At 46.8% G+C, this 19,946-nt stretch overlaps 1 protein-coding gene across 5 annotated transcripts in view; it reads right to left on the bottom strand.

Annotated features, from left to right (window-relative positions):
* CAMKK1 (calcium/calmodulin dependent protein kinase kinase 1) overlaps positions 1-19,946 on the bottom strand; it is a 90,329-nt gene that overhangs the window by 7,904 nt on the left and 62,479 nt on the right. For all 5 annotated transcript variants that reach the window (XM_085078851.1, XM_085078852.1, XM_085078853.1 and 2 more), the window contains exons 10-15: positions 11,992-12,191; positions 11,290-11,343; positions 10,318-10,391; positions 6,328-6,415; positions 4,981-5,109; positions 4,563-4,666 (exon numbers count right to left, since the gene is read on the bottom strand). In XM_085078851.1, the coding sequence (XP_084934977.1) occupies positions 4,563-4,666; positions 4,981-5,109; positions 6,328-6,415; positions 10,318-10,391; positions 11,290-11,343; positions 11,992-12,191 (649 nt within the window). The remainder of the gene's footprint in view (positions 1-4,562; positions 4,667-4,980; positions 5,110-6,327; positions 6,416-10,317; positions 10,392-11,289; positions 11,344-11,991; positions 12,192-19,946) is intronic.

Raw genomic sequence — 19,946 nt, 5'->3', positions numbered from 1 at the left:
TTTCTGTGCCTAATCAGCCTAGAGAGCAGAGTGGAATGAGGATGGAACACATTCAGCCCCATTTACCTGAAGGACAGATGAGGATGGGCATTGGTAGCACTGGTACAAACCCACTCCAGCCCCTAGCACTGCTGAAAGCTCCAGATGGCTTCCTGCACACTGCTGATGTCCAGCTGTGCTTCCCTGGGCCATGTCATTTGGCACCTCTGGGCTTTTGTGTCCTATCAGCACCTTGTACACTGGGGCAGAGCCACAGGAGCACTGGTGTCCTCACTGGAGGGACCTGCTGATGGTGGGTCAGTCCAGGGGAAAATCCTGTGTGCCACAGCCATGGATCATCCTTGTGAGGATATCTACCTGCCTGTGGGGCTCTTCCCACAAAACATGCAGTTCTTTCTTTAGGAGAAGCTGTTTCTACTTGCAGACCTGGGCCAGCCACCTTTTTTTACCTCCTTTTCCCCCTTGGCTTCTTCATGCCTAACCTACATGGATAATATGGCCCTAAGGGCAGTGACAGCCCTTATGGTGTCTTTTTGGGAATGCTGGGAACAAGGTAGGCTTTTTAAATACCAACTGATCCCCCATGGAGGAGCTGACAACCACATTTCATCAATAGTAATAGCAGCCATAATGGGAAAGTAAATTGGGTCTGTCAAAACACAGCAATTAATTTGATAGGTAGTAGTTGCAATAAATGAGAGCAATAAAATGTGGTGAAGCCAGTGCTGACTCAATTAGGAGAAATGTGGAGCAGGCAGAAGTGCAGCAAACACTGCTACCAGAAACCCAGAACTTAGCTGTGAATGCTGAACTGGGCTTAAAAAATACTCTGGAGCTGGAAAATTAGAAATGAGCAGTTGCTTCTGCAGCCACTGTAATGATGGGCTTGAATGTGGCTATGGTCTGCAGGATGCCTAAGGCTCCATGAATCACTGCTCTCCTGGGACACCCTGCATGAAAGGCAGCATCCAGTGACACCTGGCCACTGCCCAGCTGGCAGGCTGAGGTGACAGCTGGCAGCACTCACACCATTCTAGGTGTGCAAAACAAGGGCTGCTAAATGGGGCATCTTCATTTTAGTTCCCCTCCACCTGCTGAGTGCATCTGCACTGAACATCTGCCTTTTAGACTGCTCAGTGCTGATAAACAGAGCAATAAATAACAGTCAAGAGAGGGTTTTGCTTCTTCCAGGTCTGTAGAGTGCTAAAAAGCTTTCCTTCCTCCCAGTATTATGTTAAGAACTGTTTTAAATCAGTGGTGTCTTAATGGTGTCCTCTAAAAGCACCAAGGCTGGAACAGGAGAGCCCTCCTGCTACCACAGACATCTGCACAGAGCATTTCCAGGAACAGAGCCCAGCACACAGTGTAGGTAATGCTGGCAGAAATTAAAAGAAGGTTCAGCCACATGATTTAGTTTCCTCCTCTCCAAATCCCAAAGGGTGAGCTTGAAGGACAGTGCCATTTTGAGAGTCATCAATTAGGCATCAAATACCAGAAAGCTCTGGTACCAGAGCTCAGCTCAGCTGCCAGAGGATTTCCTACAGAGTATATCCTCAGAAATGGCACAGATGTATGATGCTTGAAGCAGCAGTGAGTAGGGCTCTGGCAATTTCACATGCAGCCTAATTAAATAAATTGAATGTGAAACTGGAGGATTCTAATTGCTTTCCTTTTTTCTTCTGCAGAAATACAACAAGTTATTTCCTACCTACAACCAGAAGGAGATGCAAAATTACAAAAGCTGATTTATGTCCCTCTGAAGACACTGCCACTGGGGAGGAGGAGCTCTGGGGAGGAGTGCATGGGCATGTGTGGCTCATTTTTCTCTCAGCTCCTCATGAGCAGCCACGTGTCCAGAGCACAGTGACTGCTGCAGGCACTGCTTTTCTGGAAAATCCCACTTTTGGAGTGCCCTGTCCAGCTACAAGGGTGCTGGACATGCAGAAACTCTGTAGAGCTTTACTACAGCTATATTTTCTGCTCCTGCAGGGTCCTAAACATTTACAGCAATCCAGACTCACTTGAAATTTATTTTAACTAACAAAGCTCTATTCATAACATTGGCACTGATGTTACACTTTATATGCATATTAAGAGTGTTTTTTCTAGGGAACAACCCAGTATGAATTAAGAAGTGGATGAGCTCAGTGCCTACTCTGTTTGCCCCTGTGGAAATAACACTGTCATCAAGAGATAACTCACTGAACAATGAACATTCCCCATTTAGCCTTGGTGCACTTGAAATTAATGTCATTAGATCCAACACATCTATTTAGATTTATTTTCATTAGATTCAGCCAGTAAAGCATTTTCCAAAGTTTGAAATAATAATCCATATGCCTTAAAAGGAGCATCCCTGCTGCAGTGTTTAATATACAACACCATTTGTCGGAGAGACTTGGCAAATGTCTTTTCTTTAAACAGCTTCGAGATGGGTTCTCAAAGCTCCAGTTGTGCATGAAGTAATTTAGGATAAAGTCAATTGTTACTGCCAAAAATTGGCACTGATGGCATGAGATTGAGAAATTAAGCACAGGGATTAATGCAGTGGAGAACTGGCACATTCAAAGGCCATTCACTTTAATTTTGGATGTTTCTAAGTGCTCACAGAGCTGGGCAGAGGTCAGCCCAGCATAGCTGCAGCTCCATCCCTGGCCTGGTATGGTTTTGTGAACTAAGGGCACTGGACACTGCAGCACAACACAGGAAATTGCTGCTTTAAAAAAGAAACTTTTTAGTCTGTACAGGACAAGGAGTCCTGTTTTATTCAGGAGCCTGAATAAAACACAGGGCCAGAATGAGCTGAAAAGAAAGATGCTGGGTTTGACTGAGCTGAGAAGAATCTGTCCAGCAACTTTAAAAAGGAGATTAAAGCGGAGGCTTGCAGCTCATCTTGAAGTCCCAAGAATATTTTATAAAGGACAAGATGTTGATAATGTGGCTGATCAGAAGGTGCACAGCTACCTGAGATCATATGAACTCTGCTTTTTCTGAGCAGATACTAAAGCACCCAGCTCCAGGCAGGAACCAGCATCAAGGATCAAGGAGTTTTCCCACCACCTGGGTGAGCTTTCAAGTATCTCAAATGAAGGTGGAACAGGTCCCTTTTGGAAACAGGCTCAGGGTGACCACCTCACAATATCAATTCAGGCAAGGTTTGAAAAGAAATCCTGCCTTGCTCTGAGTTACCTGCCTGGCACAGTGGGAAGAATAAAATACATTTTTCTTCAAATTTAGTAAATATTTCCCCATCTCAGAGCAGTGCAGTGCACAGGAATGGTAGTGAAGGTATGGGTAGGGACATGTGTCCAATTAGCAATAATTAATTGGGTAGGCAGTGAGCCAAGGGAAACAAATCAGGGCAAATCCCCTGTGCTAAGTTGGCAAAGGAGCTGTGACTGCCATGCTCCAGATGTGTCCCACAGCAGCACTCATGTACAGGGTGTGTAAATGTTAAACTGGTGTCTGGCCATGCACTCCAAGGCAAAATCCTCACTAAAATCTCCAATACACAGTTGGGACCTAAAACATTATCATCCTTAATTGAGCTGAGCCCTTAAATCCCCACACACCTGTGAGACAGAGACTCCTCTAATTGTATTGTCAGTGCTGCAGTGAGACTCAGCACACCCTCGTGGGAGTCTGCTAGGAATGGTACTGGGATTTTGGGTCACAAAGAATCATTTTGGGACAACACAGCGTTGTTGTCAGCCACAGCTTTACAGATTCTGTGGGATGACAACTTTATTTATAAAAAAAATTGTCCCAAATCAGGCTACTGGTCCAGCTGTTACTTACTGGACTGATGGCCAGAACACTGGCTCTGAAAGGAATCAATAACAAAACAAAATCAATAAAAAATAAAGAACCAAGTAAAGGACAGAAGAATTCTCTCTCCATCCCCGTACACACCATCATGATTAAAAACCGTTGATGAATCTATTTGTCATCAATATCTCTATTCCCTCTTTAATCCCAATATAATAATTTATACCCAGCCTCCACAATATCCCCTTGCAATGTATTCCACTATTTCATAACTGGCAAAAAACAGTGTGAAAAAATCCTGTATGTGTTCTCAAGTGAAAAATCAATTTCAAAGTGCTCTCCTTTGTCTGCCCATGGTGTCTCTGCCCAGACATGGGCCCAAAACCACAGGTCAAATCCCATCTTCTCATTTTGAGTTTAAAAACCACATAAACTGCTCATCTGGTAGCATTTCTGTTGTCCAGAGAAAGGAGAGAAGAATTAAACCCTCCTCTATACTAGACCCTAATTGAAATTATTTTAGTTCACCATTGTCTAACAGTCTTTGATCACAGCATATTATCAACTAACAGGTGAAAAACCAGACTCAAGTTTAGAGTTTTTAGGGTGCATTAATTTTCTGTATTTCAATCTGAGAGGACTTGAGGTAGACTTTATCTCCAGGGTTTGATGCAGGAGGGAATTTTTTCTTGAAATGCTCCAGAAAAGATTTGTAAACTGATTTTCCCACCCTCCCTCCCCACACACCTTGCCCTGCCCATGCTGCAGAGTCAGGCAGGGCTGTGAGTACTTACATCAGCAGGTTCCCTGGAGCAGACATGGATCTCTCTTCCCGCCTGGTCTGGACCTCAAAGGGATTCCCAAAGGAGCGTTTCCTTAGCATGGCCTTCACTAGGATCTTTGAGGAAGAGAACAGAGCAGTGAGAAGAGCAGGACTGACTCCTGGAAGCCAGTTAAAAGGAGCAACAACAGCTTCTTTAATAATTCAGTGGACATTTTACAGCACTACAGCAAAGAGCACGAAGCAAAGGAACCCACAGAACAGCTACTTGAGAAAACCTGGCTGCTGCAGTATCCAGACACAAGGAGTTCACACTGGGTCAAAAGGCCATTTCATGCAGGAACAGAGTGTCCCCTCTCCAAACCTCCTCCACCAGCTGAAGCCTTCAGCACAGTACCCTGCTCAGAGGATGTGGTGTATTTCACACATACCACAGCTGGCAGGCTGGGGATGGTCTTCACAGAGTTCTTGACCTCCTCCTCGGTGACCTCCACCACAGAGCAGTGCTCCTCCTCCAGCGGCAGCGGCTCTGCACCACCCCTGCTCAGCCACGGGTGCACCTGCACAGGGGACACACAGCTCTGGGTGGGACAGAAATGGGGGCACAGGGCTCACTGCGGGGGGAGCTGTCAGTTCTGCTCCATTTCCCACTTCCAGAGATGCTGCTTGACCAGCTGCCTTGGAAATGGCTGCAGTCTGGCCCAGTGCTGTCACATCTGCTGTCACCAACCAGCACCTTGGGGAACTCAGCACCCTCTGAATCAGCTTTGAAAACCTGAGCTTTCTGGAGCATTTTCTCTTTTCTCTTACATGCAGCAGAGAAAAGCCCTCTTTTCCTGCTGCCTCTCCTTGGCTGTGAACAGGAGGAAAGCCCTGTCCAAGGGCAGGGGCTAAGCACAGAGCCCAGCCTGGCACTAGAGACACATCCTCTGTCAGCATCCAAGACAAGTTCCCAAGCACACCAGCCATCTTCTGTGCACAGCATTGAGCTCTGCTCTTCTACCCACAGGGCCTTATAGGGTGTCTACAAGAGTTGTCAAGTGAAATCCCATAAATACATCTCCAAACCTGGCTTTGGCTTCCTGGGAATGGAGGGAAGGGATGTCACAATTTATTCCTGAAGCTCAACTTTTCTACTGTCAGCTTTGGTGGCAAACATGCTGCTGTTGGCCTGTGACAAAGCAAAGCAGAGCTTGCCTTGTAGGGCATGCTGATGGATCTCTCTGGAAAATTTGAGATCCTCCAGCAGGTCTGAGGTCTCGGTGAGGGGTGACAGGAGGACAGCAAGCCCATGCAAACCCAGAATGAAACTACAGCCTGTGAAGTATTGTGCTCTACCAAGCATGTTCATTCTTTCTATTATTAAACATCTCCCAAATAATGGTGATAGAAACAAATGTACTGCCTTGAGGCCACTGGCCACACAAGGACCAGAGCAGGAACACACATCCAGCCCCTGGAAAACACATCCAACACTGCCAGCACAGGCTCTGCAGCTAGCAGTTCCCCTGACAGTGTTGATTCTCCCAGGGATTCACTGAGATCAGCCAGCTTTTGAGTAACTTTCATTTAAATAAGTAAACAAGAAAGCTTTTGTCAATATTCCCCAAGCAAGAAGCAGCGCTGGAGCTGTGGCTGCAAAATGAGCACTTTCCGAGGGAGGGTGCCAGAGAGAGCTCCCAAAACAAACACTGGGAACAGCTCTGCCTCATTAGAAGGTACCACAGGAACACAAAACCAACTGAGACTAAAATCTCAAATATCAAGGTTCAATTTACCTTAATTTCAGGGACTGTTATCCTTGTTTCTGGATTCTTATCGAGCATGCGCAGTATCAGCTCCTTGAGCTCGTCACTTATCTGTGCTCTGAGTGAAGAAAACAGCAGCACACAGTTAACAAGGGAATTGTAAGTGCAGCAATGCACAGTTCTTACTGCAGTTACTTGCTTAAGAATCTGCTCTACTCAGGAGGTATTTTCTCTGCAAACCTGGCTTGAAAAAGGAAAGCATCCCAATGACTGCTACAGGGCTTGGTTATCCTGTTCTGCCCACTAACACCACAGCACACACTCAGACTGCAGCATGAGGGATCAGGTGAATGGGTCTAAGGACATTTGTAAAGGCAGCACATCACAGGGGAATTTCTGAGGGCAGATTCTGGAACAACTAAGTATTCCTGAGAGCAGAACTAGAGTTGAGCTCAGTCAATCAAGAGGGGCACAGCTTGCTTTGCTGAACCTGCATCATGAGCAGCTATGTGCTGGATGAAACTCCCCCATCCAACACTCAAGTTCCCAGCCAAGCTTCCAGGCTGTGTTATTTATTTTGCTTCCAGACCACTGATTGCAGCCAGCCTGTAACTTGGTATTCTCTACCTGTACAGATCACCCATGGGGTAACCAAAAGAGAGAACAAACAAACACAAATAGGAGAAATACATCTAAACTTTTTACATTATTTCCGAGATCTAAATGTGAGAGTGCCTGAACCCAGAAGCCACTCTATTGCCAGGGAGCCCTTGGTCCTGCAGCCCAAAGGCTGTAATGACTCCTGTGGTTAATGATACAGGAGATGGCTTTAAAACAGACTAGATCTAGATGATCAAAGTGCTGTTGCAGTAAAATGCCAGCATGTGACTGAACTGTATTAGGCAGCAAAAAGTCTGTGTCACAACTGACTCTTGAAGAACTGTGTTTCTGCATGGAGATGGAACTTGGCAGCATAAAATGTCACTCCCCAGGAAGGCTGGATTTGAGACTGAAAACAGTGGTGAGCACCAGGTGCTGTGCCCACCTCCTCTGCACTCCCCCTCCTCAAGCAGAGAAGAGAACAAACGATCACTAACCAAAATGAAAACCACATCACAACAAGGGATATTTCAGTCTGATGAAAACAGAGCTGCTGTTTAATAATTCATGAATATTTTATTTGGACTTTGGCTAGGAGATCTTTACAAACAACCACAAGGAAACATTGCTTGTTCCGAGGCAGAAAGGGGGTTCAGTTTAAAGCCTAAACACAGAGTCCATCAAGGGTCTGCTGTACACAGGCAATACATCCCAGAGAAGAGGAACAGCAGGATGAGTCCTCAGAGACTTGGGTGACAATTTCAGTGGGAAGGGAAAGAATGGTGCAGCTCTTCAGATGAGCTCCAGAGGAGCAGCCATGGGCAGTGACTGCATTCAGGAGGTCAGAATAAACAGATTCCCTCCAGACACCCCATTGATGAAGTTGAGATGGCATTTTAAAAATACTTAACATCAGTTCAGTCCAACAAATAGAATATAAACGTAATAGAATATAAAATATAGAATAGAATATAAAATCACGTAACGTTTCCGGGCACCAGATTGATTTCTACACAGCACAGGATTAAAGTCACGGGGAAAAGCCCCATAAACAGGATCACCAAGTGTCAGGTGGGTTATGGACAGGTAACAGATCACATCATCCTGTCTCTCCAGTTTCCTGGTTTCCTGGTTTCCCTTCTCTCCAGTCTGCAGCAGCCTGCATGCTGTGCCTGATGGCATTTTTCATCTGAAAAGCCTGTGCTGTCTGGGATTTGTCATATTCCTGTAAGAGCTCTCAGGAAAATGCCAAGCACAGAGCTCAGCATCCATTCAGGAAGGCTGCCAGCACCACAGATCACTTTACAGCATCCCCAGGTCAGGGAACATTGTCCTGGACTTCACCAGGAGGGACAAGGCAGAGCTTCTGACTCTCCTAACACATGTTTGAAAAGAAACATCTTCAGCTTGCTTTTCAGTCCTGCCAGGATCCTCAGGGTGTGAGTTAAGCCCATTTAGCTCGTGTCATGCCAAGGGCTCAGTGACATGAATGGGAACTCCAGTGCCATAAATATTTATCCCAGCGTCTCTAAGGGAAGGGACGGGATGGTGATGCCTGTACAGTCAGATCCATCTGTCCTAAAGGTTGTCAGGAAACAGGCAATGAGTTTCCACGGGCTGTCTGCAAACAGGAATGTGTCTTTTGTAGCCATGGTGAAATAAATTGAAACCAAAATACTCCTCACTATAGAGAGGTGCTAATTCTGCAGGAGGTCAGGGTGGATCCACTCCAGTGAATTCCATGTCTCTGTTGCTGCCTCTAACAAATAGATGTGGTTTGGACAGCTGTCAACACCCAGTAACCCTCAGCTCCTCCAGCAACCTAATCAGGGGTGCAGCTTTTTTTAGACTGGGAGAGCAGGTCACTGAGGAATCCACATAAATCATGCAGCCCAATTATCGCTGAAGGAAATGCCTGAACGAGGGAAAGGATCTCAGCACAACCCAGTTAGCCCATTAAATATTAATAACTTACTGCAGAGGCAGATGGGAGCAGTCACTTGTAAGCTGACTGCTAACCCAAATACAAGGTGGCTGAGGGAAAGGTGGGAGTTTTGCCAGCCCTGAGCAAAGGAGAAAACTGCCAAGGAGACATAAACAGGTTTGGGGATTTTTTGGCTACAGTGCTGTCAAGACAAAGTCCTGTTCCAGCTGCAGGTAGGAACATGGCAGTGGAGTATGAGCAGCCTTTGTGCTCCTAAAGCCTCAAGCCTGGTCATCTGGTCCTGCCAGAATTGCTCCATACCTACACTGGGCTCTGTGTGTGCCATCTAACAAGTGTCCCCAGGTCCTTGGAGCTCCACAAGTCCTGTGTGGCTCCACGGGGGCAGAGGTGGCCGAGCTGTCTGCAGTGGCTGTGTCTCCTCATCAATGTAGGGGTAATTAATGCAGCCCATGGAGCCAGGGCTGAGTCAGTCCAGCTGAGGCAAATATCTAAAATAGGGCACCCTGAGTATCCATTGCTTTCTGTGGAATCAGAAGGAGGTCTGGGACTACCAAGGCAGAGGCCAAACCTTCACTGTAATGTGAAAATTCAGTGAGCATCTCACAGAAAATCTTGCCTTGCCATGGATGTTTGATACATGCACATGTCACAGGCTGCCTTATAACATTCCTCCCTTCCTCTTTAACACCACGTGTGCCTTTCTTTAGAGTTCTCATTTCTTTGTGCTTGCTTTAAATCAAATCATTTTACCTATACATTTTTATTAGAATGAGCAATTAGGTCAAGACTTCTTTGCCTGACGACTGTGCAGATTTGGGAAGGAAAACAAGGAGTCCAGCTCTGGCTACTTCATCTGACAGGAACCAGAGGAAACAAATCCATCACCAACAGAAAGGCACAAAAGGTGTGAGGCTGGAGGAAATGCTGAGGAGTGGCCAACACTTGAAGCTACAGGAATGGTGACCATCGAGCCACCACTGGATACATGGGGAGTGTCATCACCTCCTGCCACTCTCTGACAACACCACAAACACTCATCACCTCAGGACTGAACCTGCACTGCTCAAATGCCACAGGTGGCCTTGGCTTATCCCCTGCACTGCTGAGCACACACTGTGACCCAACCAGACATCCCAGCTGACCATCCCAGCACTGCCACTGTGCGCCACAGGGGTTTCCTTTACTGACCAAAGCAGGAGGGAGCAGCCCCTCAATAACACACAGGTAAATTAATTTCTGGTTTTTTTCATAACTAGCACCCCTCTGCCAGCACAAAACACAAAACTATGTTTTCCTGGGGTGTGCTAGAGAAGGCAGAGGAGGGGATTCACTGACCTGTGGTTGCACATCTCAGGACAAGCACCTCACCCACCCATGTCCATCCCTCTGTGGTGACCCACTGGCATTTGTGCCACACAGAGAATGATGCTGAAAACTGAACTTTATTTTACAGTAGCAGAGTAAAGTTTACTCACTCTTCTGGGAACTCCACAGGCTTGGTCTTGATCCTGTTATGAAGACCAAGAATATATTCATCTATAAAAGGGCACTGTAAAACAAACAAGAGATTTTCCAGTTGTCCAAGACCCTGGCACCACCCAGACATTTGTCATTCATGCAACACAAGTACACCCTCTGCACTCCCTAGATTTTACACAGAAATGGAAATAAATAAAATCTCCCCACACACAATAAATTGATTCATTCCTTATTAACAAAACAAATTCAGAAAGACAGAAGGACTCTAGGGAATACATAACTGGACTGGAATATCCTATTTTGTCCAGCCTGCCAGGTGACAATGAGCTGCCTCTGCCACCTTCTCTGGCCACTTCTTACCCCAGAGCTAGATGCCTGGTGCCTGTGAGGTGGGACCTGCAGTGGTCTGTGCTTGGACAGAGATTCAGGTAACATTCCTGCCCACACAGACTGCACACACCTGCTGTACTGCTCATCCTGGGAGAACACGGGTGGGACATGGGGGTTCTGGCCACAGGTGAGGGAAAAGCCATGGCAAGACTTGGAGTGTGCAGGAGGCAGCACTGAAGAGCTGCCTCTGCCAAATTGGAACCCCTAGCAGTCCTAACTCAGCTTTGGCAGACAGAGAGCTTTCTGTAATCTGGTTTGCTAAAGTGCTGCAGCAGTTTGGGATCAATCCTATGCCTCTCTCCATGCTCTGGCTCATTTCTAAATGCAGGAAATGTGAATAAACCCTCCACAAACTGCTGGTGGTGCTGCTGATTCTGCTGTGGGTTTGTAGCACAAACAATGGCTCTGCATCCAGGGACCAGTGCTGGAAACGATCCTTTCCACAGATCACAGCCCCTTCTGATCTGCAGGGGGATTTGGGAGCCTGGTCTCTAATATTTGCCTTTATTTGGAAAGGAATGAGTCAAAAGCCAGGCAGACAGACAGTGCAGGGCTCCAGCAGCTGAAGGGCAGCTTACCTTCCCATAAACAAAGCAGTACAGGGTGATTCCCATGGCCCACACATCCAGTGCCTGAAAGAGAACACGAACAGGCAGTAAAGGAGATGCAACACAGATGATCTGAGCAAGCTGGATTTCCCCACCAATTCAGAGAACACTGTTTGTGTGGATTTAACATTTTCTGTCACTTTGATGTTGGGCTCCTAAGGGCACCTGCAGCACACCTGAGGAATGAGGGCTGTGCTGGGCCAGGCACTGCTCCCTTGCCCCACTGTGACCAGCAAGGAGAGCCTTCTTACAGGAAATTACATCATGAAGGCCTGAATTTCAAAGGTTTTCCAGACAGAATTTCCCCATTAGACTCTATCTCCATGTCTGCATCACCACCCTCAGGAGTGCCTTTCAGGGAATCAAGACATGCCCTTGGTGCTCAGCAGCACTCTTGATTATTTTGGAAGGGAATCAAGGGTTTCCTCCTTTCCCTTTGGGTGGGGAAAGGGTTCTAGCATGGCTTATGCCTGGGCAGGAATCCACAGCAAAGTGTCTGCCCACTGCACAGAACAACCAATGTGAGTTTTGCCTGGACTGGACAGAATTAGAGCTTCAGTTTTACTAAATAACAGCCCTAATTTGCACTGCACTCAGGATGCAAGTGTGGCACTGGCCTTTGTGCCATGCCTGGGGGATCCCAGGAGACACCAGCTCTGAACAAAGACCTACCTTTCCACTGAAACTTTTGCCAGTCTGTGAGATGGCCTCTGGTGCCATGAAGGCTGGTGTCCCTGCCGTGCTGGAAAGCTGGGCATCATTCCCTTCAAACTGATTGCTGACACCAAAATCAGCGATTTTGACATGCCCATCATCTCCTAAGAGCAAGTTGGAAGGCTTGATGTCCCGGTGGATGATCTTCTGGTAGTGCACTGAAAAACACCCCAAAACAGGAGCATGGTCTGTCATGGCAGCCAACACACCCAGGGGAAACCTTTCCAGGAGGGTAAAAACAAAGGTGCAAGCTCAGGAACACCACTCCTAGCTGCTGCTGGAGATGGAATATAATGTAGAAGGGCCATTTCCTACAGCCTTTTTGGTACTTCAATGGGACACAATTCTCAGAAACACATCTATGCATTATGCAAAGGACAGACATGAACTCAGGGAAAGCTCTAACAGTGGGAACAAGCAATGCTGCTGGAAAGGGAAAACACTCAAATCCTGCAGATTAGCTTGGCCTCATCAACCAGCTGATGGGTTGGGACACTTGCTGAATTAAAGGTTTATGGGACCCAAATAAAGAGGTTCACTTTTAGTTCATTTATTTTGAAATGGTGGTGCTGTGAAGCTCATTAAAAGGGACAGAACCACAGGTAGAATCAAACAGGTGACAAGCAGCTGAGTGCCAACAGCTCTAAAATCAGTGGGCATTTCCAACTCAAAAGATGGAGCTCCAAGCTTGGAAAAATCACCAGTTGGCTGGTGCCAGCACCCCAAAGAGGTACTCTTTATACAGCCAAACCCACAAAGAAACAACCTGAACTTGCTTTGCGTCACCCCAAACCCCCACCATGGCACAAAGCTCCCAGCAATTCCCACCACTCCTGCACTCAGGGCTGTGGCCAAATCTGGTCCTTGGCTCCACAAGGCTCCAGCAAAGACTCCAGCTCTGTCTCAGCTCCATGAGGCCAACTGTGGGCTGCAGCTGAAGTGCTTGTACATCAAAAACGAAACAAACTCTTGCAAAGAGCTTGGAGGCTGATGCACTGAGAACAGCAACAAAAACCACTCCTCTTGTGCAATATTGCAGTTGAAAGACATTTCCAGGCCACTGAGGGAAGCAGGGAACTGTAGGAACGTGGCTGATTTCTCAGGAACTTGGAGAACCTGACAAATAAAAAACCTCCAACTTTCAGAACAGAAAACAACGCCAAAAGCAGAACTGTAGAGAACCCAGGAGACTTTACTAAAGAAAGAGGAGGAAATGCTCTAATCCTGCCCTTCCCAGAGGACCAGAACCCTCTGGCCTCCCTCCTCCCCTGGCTCCAACCACTGTTTTCACATTTCCTTCTTGCAAATGGAGCATGTTTGGTTTTATACCTCCCCATGAGCACCTTTTGTATCTCTTAGGAAATACATGTTGGGTGGCGGAAAAAGCTGGTCTAACCCTTTCCTGCTTTACAAACCTGACCACCACACTGCCACAAAAGCAGCCTGCCCTGTCGAGCATCCCTGTTTGTGCTTTAGGACTAAGAATGAACAAACTTCATTTAATTTTCTGCTCTTTTCAAGCCAACTTTCCAGCAGACCACGCTTGGGCAGGGGAAGTCATACTTGCTGATATTTTTTCTGCAAGGCCCTCTCCTCAGTTTAAAGCACTGCTGGGGGATGCTGTCCTTGGCAGAATAAAGAGCTGCTCTGGAGATCCAGCAGAAAATAACTTGCTGGAGAGCAGCAGTACTTACATCCTCCTCCAGATGTGCAGCAACTGCGTGGCCAGGCTGTGATGGGAGGCAGTTAATGCTGTAACAGCCTGCCTAGACAGTCAGGATAAACACTGAAACCCTGCAACAACAGTAATTAGGAGGAGACATCTGCTCTGCAGCAGAGCTGGTGGCAGGCTGACATTTCATTATGGTAATAGAGGGAGAGCAAATAAGAGTGAGGGGGGAGTGAAGTTTTTCTCCAAGAGATGATGAGCTGCCTTTCAGGCAGGTGTCTGGTGTCAAGTGTGATACCATAGGGCTAAGATTCCCAAAGCCTCTAAAAAAACTCAAAACAAACATGGACCAGGTGAATACATCCCTGGGGCTTGCTCTGTGAAAATTAAGGCAAGCAGGTACTCCAGGCTTTTTATTATTTCTTCCTTATGGGAAAGTAAAACAACCCAAACAAAATAAAAGCACAAACCATTTTCTCTATCACATAACTGTGTATTATGTAAAATACATTCCCTGCCTCTGTACAATCTAATGAAAGTGGAGGAACACTGTGGGCAGCCTTCCAGCTGCCCTGTGTTTGCTCAGTGCCCATTTCTGCTGGTCCCCAGCAGCTATGGGCACTGCTGCCTGCTGACAAAATGGCTCCACACGTTGCTCTTACCTGGAAAGGGTTTTGCTCTAAAAGCAGAGCTCAGCAGCTCACCTGAATTACTTCCCTGGGCTCTAAAACACCCTGCACTTTCTGTGCTGACAAACCTGAAGCAGAGACTGGTATTCCTTCATAATTAAAATGAAACCATGTAAGATACCACAGAGCCCTTAGGACAAAGTCTGATTATGCAGCATGCTGTTAAATTTGGTTTTATTAGACCTATTCTTCACTTCAGTGGAAAGGTAACACTATTTCAGGCCTATCTGCATCTGGATAACAATCCCACGGGTTTGTTACCCTGAGCATGATCCAGGCAAAGATCTCAAACATGTTAGAAATACTTGTTTGTTAGTCCTCACAGCCACCCCATGAACAAAGCAGGCAGGGTAGGTGAGTGTCTGTGTACTACATTTTATCACAGATTGTGTTAGAAAGCCTGACCAGGGATATCTGAACTTGGACTTAGTCAAGCCCTAGAGCTCCAGGGTGCTCAGAAACAAGGGAATGATGCCTAAAAGTCAAGTCTGCCTCCTGAACTTGGGTATGGAGCCCAAAAACAGCCTGCTGAAGGCTGATGCTGTGGAGATACAACCTCAAAGGAGGATTCAGAGCTCTCAGGGTGTTAGCAACCCTTGGGAAAGGACCATCTTCCTATGTCCCTCTTGATTTCAGACAGAGCTCTAGAAGTTACACTTGCATCTATTGCTGCTGGCAAAAACCTGCACTTGGGTATTCAAATTCAAATCTGTAGGAAACAACTACCCAAAATAAAAGGTCTCTCTAAAAAATCTGGCTTTTTACGGCTTTTTTGTTTGTTTCTTCACTACAAAGTGTTTGAACTGAGTTGGTCATAGCAGCCAGCTGTGGTCCAGTAGATGGGGCTGGAGAAAGGGGTGGATTTTTGGGGAGGTTCTCTGCTGCTGGGCCAGCTGGTTCCTATCTGTACACTCCTATCTGGGTCTCTACTGTTCTGCCTTTGCCTCCCTGCCCCATCACTGCTCCTCAGCAAAGCCCTGCTGAGCACATCTTTCTTTTCTGCTCAGTCCCTCAGCTGCCCTCAGTAGGACAAAACAGCCATTTCACAAATACTCCTCATTTCTAGATCCCACAGGCTATCCCAGGATTAAACAGATTTTCCCCTTCACTCAGAGGCAAATGCCTGGGAATTGTCTACCAACAACTCCACTAACAGGGAGTGAAGACCCAGGGGGACAGAAACAGAAGTGCTAGAAAGAGATGTTGCTCCTTAGTCCTTTTAGAAAAGGTGCTTTTCACTGCATTCCCCTCTGGAAACCTTGGAGCACCAGCAGGTTAATACAAACTTGCTAAAAGCTCATTTAAAAATTATACACATAAAACTTTGCAATGCACTGACACATCCTGCTATTTACTGAGGCCAGTGCTGAATTCTGCTTGATTAAAACCAGAATCCCATTCCCATTCAAGGGCAAAAGCAATCCATATGGTGCTACTGCAGAGTCTGCTTAGTATTACTCTCACATCACCCCTGTAGCAAAGAAATGATTTAACACCCTCCCAAGGAAACTGCTGCACCACCATCCAGAGCTCCACACAGACTACTCAACCACAGTGCTCTGCTGAGGAAGGGCTGGAGGACAGGGATGTCGTGGGCTGTGCAAGGGGAACACCCACATCCCATGCTCAGCTTACTGCAGGGGCTGGGGGAGGATGCAGGCTCTGCTGCTCTCAGCTCTCCACTGTTCTGCTGTTCTCTTGCTGCACCCATTAAGCCTCTCCCACTTGGATAAGTTGCTTAAGCCCAGGTTTTGCAGAGAGTCTCACACCCTCAGCACTACCCGGCCCTTTGGAGTAGCTCAGCTGCCCTCTGTGCTCCACCTTCAGCAGCTGGCTGAGCCCCGTGCTCCTGGCAGAAGTGGAAATGTGGGAACTGCCAGCAACGGGGAAGGGAGAGCAATAACCTTGTCAAAGGCTGTCCTTCTGCAAATGTCCTGCAGCCCACAATGCACACCCCTTATCACCAGTCCCAGGGACATGCAGAGCTCCTGCCATGGCCACACACACAGCAGTGTCCAAGGGAGAACAAGGAATGAGGGGAGCAGGGCACGTGCAGCAGGCACTGACAAGACAACCTGCTCAGGCTGTGCCAGGGGCTGCTTCTGACCCCAAGCAGTCACAGAACTGCATCAAACAACAACAAAAATCAAACTGCCTGATCTTTCTTAAGAAGCTCCAGCACATCTCTCTGATCTGCTCCACCAGCTAATTACTCTCACTCTTGTACAAAGTCCTTATCGATCAGTATCAGCAACACTTGCAGCTCATGAAAGCGTTTTTTGTTTGGTTTTTATCATCTAAGGAGAGCTTGTCTGCACATGATAAAACACAAGCCAGCCTCTCTTCTCCTGGTGCTGCCATTTATAACACCCAGCACCTTGCAGCTGTAGCTCTCACCTCAACATGCTCTGTTTGAGGAGCTCCAAACTTGTACAGGCAAGAGGCAGGAGCAGAGAAGAGACAGGTCCAAATTTCCCATATGGGAGCAAGCAGCTAGCTGGGAATCCCAGTAGAGCACACAGCAGCTCCACCACAGACCTGTGCCCCAGCACTGCTGACCCACACCAGCCTGAGGAACTCACCTCTGCCAAAAACCAAACCACATCAAACCATCTACACCACTGATACTTCAGCACACCCAGTCTGGGCTTACCCAGCAGTAGACATTCTTCAGAAGACACGAGCCTGTGTTGGCTCAGCTGTTGGTTTATTTGCTTAAATTTCCTTTTAAGATAATGGAAATTATATTCACATATTGATGACCAAGTAGATAAAGTCTTATCTCAGAAGAGCCAGCTTTGAAAAGCCAGCCCCGTTGTTAAGGCTCCAGGCTCAGTGTGCAGAGCTCTGGGTCACTGCAGTTCTCACTGCAGAGAGCTGCTGGTGGAAAGGTAATTTCCCAATGGCTTTAGCTGCATGTCATTACCCTCCCTTCAACCCCACAGCTCACAGAAGACAAGCCTTCCTCTGCAAAGGGGAGACCAGAACTGCCCTCCACCTCAGACACAGTCACAGCACGGGAATTGCAGACTTTTATGGAGAATGCAGGAAATAAGGTTTTTTCTTCTTCAGCCACACTGACAGAACCTGTTTTAGCTTCTCGTGACTCGAATACTGAGCTTGCAGCTCCACAGCAGCAGGGACAGTCACTGTGCTTCATCTGGACTGTGCAAGTCAGCAGGGTTTTCCACTGGGTCACTCCTGCGTGAGTGTTCTGCACTAAGTGCCTGCTCCTGGCCAGTGTCACAGCCAGGCTCCTGCTCAGACAGCCCTTTCTGCTTATTCCTTATTCAGGTCCTTACTAAATGAAGATACCCATGTCCCAGTCCTAAAATCAAACTGGGATATCTGCCTGGTATATTCCTAATTTCTTTTGACAAAGCATGATGACTATTTCCTATCCAGCACACCCATTTCTGCTCAGTATCTCTAGGAAAGCAAAGTCTGCCTTACTAGAAGGGAGCAAGTTTAAATAACCCCAGCCAAGCACTACTAGAAGTGAGTTACAAGTGGAAAGAGAGGTAATTGCATGTATCTCTAATTCACAGAGATGCTTAAGCACATGCTTTGGTTAATGACACAAATAATCCAGCAAACTTTCCTATTCAAAGCACTTGAGCACACTCTGGAATTACCACTCCAGTGGTTCTTGCACGCACAGAGGCCAGCCTGCCTCCCCAGCTCCTGAGGGGGTGTACAGGGCCAGCAGCACTGGGGGAGTCTTGAAAGTGGGAGTAAAATCCCTTTCTTCTACAGGGCCCATTTCACCAGGAACCCAGGTAGTTTGCATGTGCTTAAACAACTCCTGGCACAGCTCACACCACAGAGCCCAGGTCTGATAGGTGCATTAAAAGAGAACACATGAATCAGTAACATCACCACACTTAAAATACATTTCCAGCATTTCAGGGGCCAGAGGAAGTGAGACTTGACCATGGGCAGATCTCCTTAACTCTCAGAGCCTGACCCTGTTTCTTCACTGCTCAGTGAAGAAGGCTGGGGCTGAGCTTGTATCAAAGTGCACTCCTGGTATTAAACACGCTAAACCCAGAAACCCAGCTAAAAGCAGGTGACAGCACCGTGCCATTGCCTGGACCAGGGAGCTCCTGGCCCTCTCCAGGGCACAGTGGTCATGAATGATGTGATACCAGCAGTGATTTAAATGATCAGCCCACATCTCCCCCCACCTTGGCTCCTGCAGCCTCTTCCTGCTCACCATTAACACCTCTCAGGCTCCAACAGGAATCCAGTTTGCAATTTCTACCCTAATAAAAGCCAACTGGCAATGATGCATTTGCTGCTGTGATGACTGCGAGCTTCAGGCAGCTGCATGATTATTGAGCCTCCCAAATTACACAACAATTATGGATGCTTACATTAAAATTACCTTGCAATCTCTGGATTGCCTGGCAACACTTTTCCTTCAGCATGCACAAATGGTGCACTTTTCCTCTTAATTATATAATAATTGCCATGCATTTACCCAGCAGTTCAGAGAGAACACCATTTTTAACTTTCATTTGCTAATAAAATAAGTGCTTACTCAATGGTCCAAAATAAAGCATCCTATTGTTCCTGTTGCTGGGAGTGCTTGGGCATTCTGTAATTTATTGTTGAATTTCGCTCCCTCTGCTTAAGATTACCCACACCTAGCTGTTTTGGGTTGGTTTTTTTTTCTCTATCTACTAAACTCAAAGTTTCCACTGAGCAGGAACTGTTCCTGCAGCAGCATCCAGCACAGCAGAGCTCGGATCTCCCAGCTGAGGCACAGAGGCTCTGCTGCAATCTGAATGCTAATGGGACTATAAAAAGCTGCATCTTCATCCTTCAAGCTCTACTCAAAGACAGTCTTGAGTTTCCCATTCATTTATTCACTTCTACCAACTTTCTGGGGTGACCTGACTAATTTTGGCAGCACCTGGAAGCCTCTGGACTGTCAGACTTGCAAACGTTGATTTTATTCCCTACTGGTTTTAGACAAAAAATGAGGTGGTGCTGCATTTCAATGGGGAGATGGATTGAGACCCTGCAAACCACCTTCCTCTGCCTCAGCAATGCCCATCATTCTCAGAGACTTGTTCTCTCTCAATGATTGAAGCCAGGTGAGTAATTCCTTCTGGTTAAAACTGGCTACCTGATCATTTTGTTTGCTATCCCTTAGTTATTGTGTTTTTAGAGACAGAAAAGATTCATTTCCTGTCCAGCACTTCCCTGACACTTAGGATTTTGTAAGCCTCTGCCATAGCACGTCTCTCCAAGATAATTTTCCAGTCTTAACAGCTTTGATCATATCTCTGTACATAAGATGTTCCAGGACCATCCTGATCATCCTTCTTGGGCCTCAGTTCCAGGGGGTTGTTTCTGAGACAAGCTGAGCCAAGTTGCACATAATGTTCAGGATACTCCTTGTCTGTACCTAAGAGCTCTTACAGATCAAAATAACTGCATAACAACATTTTCTGCTTTCTTCTTTCTTTCATTCCAAATAATTCCCCAAATCTTGTTAGCCTTATTGAATGTCACCAAGTAATGGGCTGGCATTTTCAAGAGAACTA

This window comes from Lichenostomus cassidix, chromosome 19, assembly GCF_008360975.1.
Source record: "Lichenostomus cassidix isolate B80296 chromosome 19, HeHo_3.0, whole genome shotgun sequence".
NCBI lineage: Eukaryota > Metazoa > Chordata > Aves > Passeriformes > Meliphagidae > Lichenostomus > Lichenostomus cassidix.
The sequence above is the reverse complement of the archived record's forward strand: the minus strand, read 5'-3'. Positions and strand labels throughout refer to the sequence as shown.